The 7500-nt window shown below is 42.3% G+C and overlaps 1 protein-coding gene across 2 annotated transcripts in view; it reads right to left on the bottom strand.

Moving 5' to 3' along the window:
• atp2c1 (ATPase secretory pathway Ca2+ transporting 1) overlaps positions 1–7500 on the bottom strand; it is a 38411-nt gene that overhangs the window by 7782 nt on the left and 23129 nt on the right. For both annotated transcript variants that reach the window (XM_034298120.2, XM_034298121.2), the window contains exons 11-15: positions 7314–7380; positions 7078–7202; positions 1436–1533; positions 743–838; positions 517–606 (exon numbers count right to left, since the gene is read on the bottom strand). In XM_034298120.2, the coding sequence (XP_034154011.2) occupies positions 517–606; positions 743–838; positions 1436–1533; positions 7078–7202; positions 7314–7380 (476 nt within the window). The remainder of the gene's footprint in view (positions 1–516; positions 607–742; positions 839–1435; positions 1534–7077; positions 7203–7313; positions 7381–7500) is intronic.

Genomic DNA, 7500 nt, shown 5'->3' with positions numbered 1-7500 from the left:
AAAGTTAAAAGTGTTCTGTAAATAAAACTGAATTGAATTGAACACTCGGATTTTTAAAATGCCGAGCTCTTGCGCAAAATGTCGTACAGTGTGTTAGAGCAGAGATACAGGACTGTACTTCATTATTTATTTAATTTCAATATGACTTCTGTTGTATTTTCACAGACAATAAACGAGTTTCGTGACTCGCAGATGTTCATGCACAAAAATAAATAAATGCATCCGGCTCTGGTTTGTGTGTTCAGTGCTGTAACCGCGATAAAAACTTAAATTACACACCGTGAACATCACATGGTGTGAACATGGTGGTCTGAGTGGAATGAGTGTGTAAATACAACCGAAAGTGTGATAAACCAGCCATGGAAACACAAACACACACATACACACATACACACACATACACACACATACACACACATACACACACATACACACACATATACACACATATACACACATATACACACATATACACACAAACTGCTGTTCAGAGTTTACAACCTGAATGTGTCTCACCTTCATGGCCAGGGCGATGAGAGCGCCCTCTGTGGGTCGACCCATCAGCGCGTTGTTCCTCACTACAGCGTCGTTACACACACAGCCAGCCTGCAAGAGAACACACACACACACACACACACACACACACACACACACACACACACACACACACACACACTCGTCAGGTCCTGATGTTTAGCAGACGGTGTCTCCTGGACGAACGCTGATGGGGGCGGAGTCTCACCTCCACGAGTTTACTGATGGAGATGTTGGAGAAGCCGTGAACCATCTTCCCGTCTATGAGCACCTCACCTGCTCCGTTATAGCCCACACCTGTCACCTACACACACACACACACACATACACACACACACACACACACACAGAATGAGGAGGCTGATTGATCTTACTTACTTAGTAACTTACTTATATTCTTATTTATTAATTCATCTATTTAATATTCCTGCTATTTTCAGTCGTTGCTTACTTATTCATTTATTCAGATATTTATGTATTTATTTATATACTAAATTAAATCCTTAGTTATTTGTTTATTTGCTTACCTATACATTTATTTATTCATTCATTTATTTATTTATTCATTCATACATCATATTTGTGTACTTCTATATTTAATGCATTCGCTCACTTATATACTTATTTATTTGTTTGTTTATTCACTTTATCTACTTATTACTTACATATTCATCTATCCATCCATCATTTTCATCCTTATATATTTATTAATTCATTCATCCATTCACTCATTCACACATTCATCCATTTATTTTATGTTATTTGCTTATATATTTATTCATATTCTCCTTTTAATATAAATGTATTTACATATGTGTGTATTTTCTAACTAACACTAATGGGAGTAACACTAAACTCCACTACACCAGCAGGGGGCGCTGAAGTTCACCATCACACTGACCTCCGCACGCTGTCCATCAGAGGTGAAGATCTGCGTGACCGTCATCTCGTTCTTCGTCAGCGTTCCCGTTTTATCCGAGCAGATCACGTTACAGCAACCTGCGAAGAATTCCCAAAATCCTCATCAGCTCAGGGGTCCGAGCACCACGAGGGAAACTCACAGGACAGGTACATTCTTCTTTTACACGTTCCACAAGAACGAGCTCAAGAGGTGGGTTTTATTTTATTTATTTAATCTCTTAAATTTATTAAGCAATTCAATTTTTAAAAGGTATTAGAACAAGGATCATATAAACGTCTCGTGTGTGTGTGGTGACCTTGTAAAGTCTTAATAAGAAAGGAAAAACGTTTTGGGGAGTAATCCACACTCATCAGGAACGCTTTAGAAATAAACGCTTAAAAAAATGTCATAATAAAAATGATCAATAATAAAAAGAAGAAAAAAAATATTCACAGATCTTTGTAGTGAAGTTATTAGAGGTTATTAGAGTTATTAGAGCGCAGATGCCGTTTGTTTAGCGTGAAGTTGTTTAATAACTGATAACACTGTTTTATACTGCGGCGCTGATGCAATAAACACAAAAATCCACCGCAAAGATTTTGTTACTGGTTAATTTTATATCGTCTGTCGTACTTCTGAGCGAGTGAGTGAGGGAGTGAGTGAGGGAGTGAGGGAGTGAGGGAGTGATTGAGCGAGCGAGCGAGTGAGTGAACGAGGGAGCGAGTGAGTGAGGGAGCGAGGGAGGGAGTGAGGGAGGGAGTGAGGGAGCGAGGGAGCGAGCGAGGGAGCAAGGGAGTGAGGGAGTGAGGGAGTGAGTGAGGGAGTGAGGGAGTGAGTGAGGGAGTGAGTGAGGGAGTGAGTACGCGAGCGAGGGAGTGATTGAGCGAGCGAGCGAGTGAGTGAACGAGGGAGCGAGTGAGTGAGGGAGTGAGGGAGCGAGTGAGTGAGCGAGCGAGCGAGTGAGTGAGGGAGTGAGGGAGTGAGGGAGCGAGTGAGTGAGCGAGCGAGCGAGTGAGTGAGGGAGTGAGGGAGCGAGTGAGTGAGCGAGCGAGCGAGTGAGTGAGGGAGCGAGGGAGTGAGGGAGCGAGTGAGTGAGCGAGCGAGCGAGTGAGTGAGGGAGTGAGGGAGTGAGGGAGCGAGTGAGCGAGCTTCTGTAAATAAACCACAGAGAAATTAAACAAGCTGCTCGCTGATGAAGCGTTAAATAAAACTACACACCCAAAAATACAAACACAGACAACACACAGAGCTGAACAGGAGGAGCAACGACACTCAGACGAGTACACGCGTAATTATTCCTTAATTAGAGTCACTGTGTCTGAAATCTGATTACACAACTCCACTGTTCTACACAACACAACTCCACTGTTCTACACAGCACAACTCTACTGTTCTACACAACACAACTCCACTGTTCTACACAGCACAACTCCACTGTTCTACACAGCACAACTCTACTGTTCTACACAGCACAACTCCACTGTTCTACACAGCACAACTCCACTGTTCTACACAGCACAACTCTACTGTTCTACACAGCACAACTCTACTGTTCTACACAGCACAACTCTACTGTTCTACACAACACAACTCTACTGTTCTACACAACACAACTCCACTGTTCTACACAACACAACTCCACTGTTCTACACAACACAACTCCACTGTTCTACACAGCACAACTCTACTGTTCTACACAACACAACTCCACTGTTCTACACAGCACAACTCCACTGTTCTACACAGCACAACTCCACTGTTCTACACAGCACAACTCCACTGTTCTACACAGCACAACTCCACTGTTCTACACAGCACAACTCCACTGTTCTACACAACACAACTCCACTGTTCTACACAACACAACTCCACTGTTCTACACAGCACAACTCCACTGTTCTACACAACACAACTCTACTGTTCTACACAACACAACTCCACTGTTCTACACAACACAACTCCACTGTTCTACACAACACAACTCCACTGTTCTACACAGCACAACTCCACTGTTCTACACAGCACAACTCTACTGTTCTACACAGCACAACTCCACTGTTCTACACAGCACAACTCCACTGTTCTACACAACACAACTCCACTGTTCTACACAACACAACTCCACTGTTCTACACAACACAACTCCACTGTTCTACACAGCACAACTCTACTGTTCTACACAGCACAACTCCACTGTTCTACACAGCACAACTCCACTGTTCTACACAACACAACTCCACTGTTCTACACAACACAACTCCACTGTTCTACACAGCACAACTCCACTGTTCTACACAACACAACTCCACTGTTCTACACAACACAACTCCACTGTTCTACACAGCACAACTCCACTGTTCTACACAACACAACTCCACTGTTCTACACAACACAACTCTACTGTTCTACACAACACAACTCTACTGTTCTACACAGCACAACTCTACTGTTCTACACAACACAACTCCACTGTTCTACACAACACAACTCCACTGTTCTACACAACACAACTCCACTGTTCTACACAGCACAACTCCACTGTTCTACACAGCACAACTCCACTGTTCTACACAGCACAACTCCACTGTTCTACACAGCACAACTCCACTGTTCTACACAACACAACTCCACTGTTCTACACAACACAACTCCACTGTTCTACACAGCACAACTCCACTGTTCTACACAACACAACTCCACTGTTCTACACAGCACAACTCCACTGTTCTACACAACACAACTCCACTGTTCTACACAACACAACTCCACTGTTCTACACAGCACAACTCCACTGTTCTACACAACACAACTCCACTGTTCTACACAACACAACTCCACTGTTCTACACAGCACAACTCCACTGTTCTACACAACACAACTCCACTGTTCTACACAACACAACTCTACTGTTCTACACAACACAACTCTACTGTTCTACACAGCACAACTCTACTGTTCTACACAACACAACTCCACTGTTCTACACAACACAACTCCACTGTTCTACACAACACAACTCCACTGTTCTACACAGCACAACTCCACTGTTCTACACAGCACAACTCCACTGTTCTACACAGCACAACTCCACTGTTCTACACAGCACAACTCCACTGTTCTACACAACACAACTCCACTGTTCTACACAACACAACTCCACTGTTCTACACAGCACAACTCCACTGTTCTACACAACACAACTCCACTGTTCTACACAGCACAACTCCACTGTTCTACACAGCACAACTCTACTGTTCTACACAGCACAACTCCACTGTACTACACAACACAACTCTACTGTTCTACACAACACAACTCCACTGTTCTACACAACACAACTCCACTGTTCTACACAGCACAACTCCACTGTTCTACACAGCACAACTCTACTGTTCTACACAGCACAACTCCACTGTTCTACACAGCACAACTCCACTGTTCTACACAGCACAACTCCACTGTTCTACACAGCACAACTCCACTGTTCTACACAGCACAACTCTACTGTTCTACACAGCACAACTCCACTGTTCTACACAGCACAACTCCACTGTTCTACACAACACAACTCCACTGTTCTACACAACACAACTCCACTGTTCTACACAACACAACTCCACTGTTCTACACAGCACAACTCCACTGTTCTACACAGCACAACTCCACTGTTCTACACAGCACAACTCTACTGTTCTACACAGCACAACTCTACTGTTCTACACAGCACAACTCTACTGTTCTACACAGCACAACTCCACTGTTCTACACAGCACAACTCCACTGTTCTACACAGCACAACTCCACTGTTCTACACAGCACAACTCCACTGTTCTACACAACACAACTCTACTGTTCTACACAGCACAACTCTACTGTTCTACACAGCACAACTCTACTGTTCTACACAGCACAACTCCACTGTTCTACACAGCACAACTCCACTGTTCTACACAACACAACTCCACTGTTCTACACAACACAACTCCACTGTTCTACACAACACAACTCCACTGTTCTACACAACACAACTCCACTGTTCTACACAACACAACTCCACTGTTCTACACAGCACAACTCCACTGTTCTACACAACACAACTCCACTGTTCTACACAACACAACTCCACTGTTCTACACAACACAACTCCACTGTTCTACACAACACAACTCCACTGTTCTACACAACACAACTCCACTGTTCTACACAACACAACTCCACTGTTCTACACAACACAACTCCACTGTTCTACACAACACAACTCCACTGTTCTACACAGCACAACTCCACTGTTCTACACAGCACAACTCCACTGTTCTACACAGCACAACTCCACTGTTCTACACAGCACAACTCCACTGTTCTACACAACACAACTCCACTGTTCTACACAGCACAACTCCACTGTTCTACACAGCACAACTCTACTGTTCTACACAGCACAACTCCACTGTTCTACACAGCACAACTCTACTGTTCTACACAGCACAACTCTACTGTTCTACACAACACAACTCCACTGTTCTACACAACACAACTCCACTGTTCTACACAGCACAACTCCACTGTTCTACACAACACAACTCCACTGTTCTACACAGCACAACTCTACTGTTCTACACAACACAACTCCACTGTTCTACACAACACAACTCCACTGTTCTACACAACACAACTCCACTGTTCTACACAGCACAACTCCACTGTTCTACACAACACAACTCCACTGTTCTACACAACACAACTCCACTGTACTACACAGCACAACTCCACTGTTCTACACAGCACAACTCCACTGTTCTACACAGCACAACTCCACTGTTCTGCTTCTACACAACTCCACTGTTTTCACACACAGCATAACTCTACTGTTCTACTCCTCACACACACACACACACACACAACTCTACTGTTCTACACAACACAAGTCCACTATTCCACACACACACAAAACACAACACAACTCCACTGTTCTACTCCTCACACACACACACACACACACACACACACCACAACTCTACTGTTCTACTTCTACACTACACAACTCTTCTATTGTACTAAACCTTCACACAATTCTACAACTCGCTGAAAATAAAAGGAAGAAGGTGCAGAAAACAGCTGGGCTTCAGAAAGGTGCTACATGTAAATTACTACTATGATATTTATTTTCCCTTCTGCTTCTTCATTATTATTATTATTATTATTATTATTATTATTATTAATGGATTTACATCATTTTCATTTGGGATTAACCTAAAAGTTAAACCATAGAAAAAGAAGACAATAAAAAGAAAACCATATTAATTGTAAGAAATAAAAGACATACGGAAGAAAGACAAACCTAGAAAGAAAGTAAGATCATAAAAAATTCTAAGTGAAAAAGAAGTAGAGAAGCCAAAAAACAAAAACAACAACAAAACAAAAACAAACAAAAAAAAAAAACCCAAAAAAACCAAACTAACTAAACTCATAAATTCATTATTATTATTATAATCAATTATTATGCAAATAAACTTCATTACCATGTAAACAACAACAATTATTATCTCATTAAAACTGACTGATTCTTTAAATAAAACATTATAGACATAAAATATAAAAACATAATAATAATGAAAATAAAAGTAAGTTTTATAATCGTGTACCCAGTGTCTCGACTATGGGCAGCTTCTTGACGATGGCTCTCTTGTTCACCATCCTCATCACTCCCAGAGCGAGCGTGACCGTCACCACGATGGGCAGGCCTTCAGGGATAGCGGCTACCGCCAGGCTACACACACACACACACACACACACACACACACACACACACACACACACACATCAGAAATGAAGGATGGATTTATCTGCTGTGGAGAGAAAAGCTGCGAGTGGGACGTACCTGACTCCGATAGTGAACATGTCCAGGATGTTTTTCCCCTGCAGCCATCCCACCATCATGATGACACCTGGGAGGAAAAACAGATCATTAAATAATTAATTAAAGATAATTAAAACACTCAGATAATAACAGTGTCAATAAGTTGTAAGAAAAAAAGTCATGAATGAACAAATAAACAAATACATCC

Source organism: Pangasianodon hypophthalmus, chromosome 22, assembly GCF_027358585.1.
Source record: "Pangasianodon hypophthalmus isolate fPanHyp1 chromosome 22, fPanHyp1.pri, whole genome shotgun sequence".
Lineage (NCBI taxonomy): Eukaryota > Metazoa > Chordata > Actinopteri > Siluriformes > Pangasiidae > Pangasianodon > Pangasianodon hypophthalmus.
The sequence above is the reverse complement of the archived record's forward strand: the minus strand, read 5'-3'. Positions and strand labels throughout refer to the sequence as shown.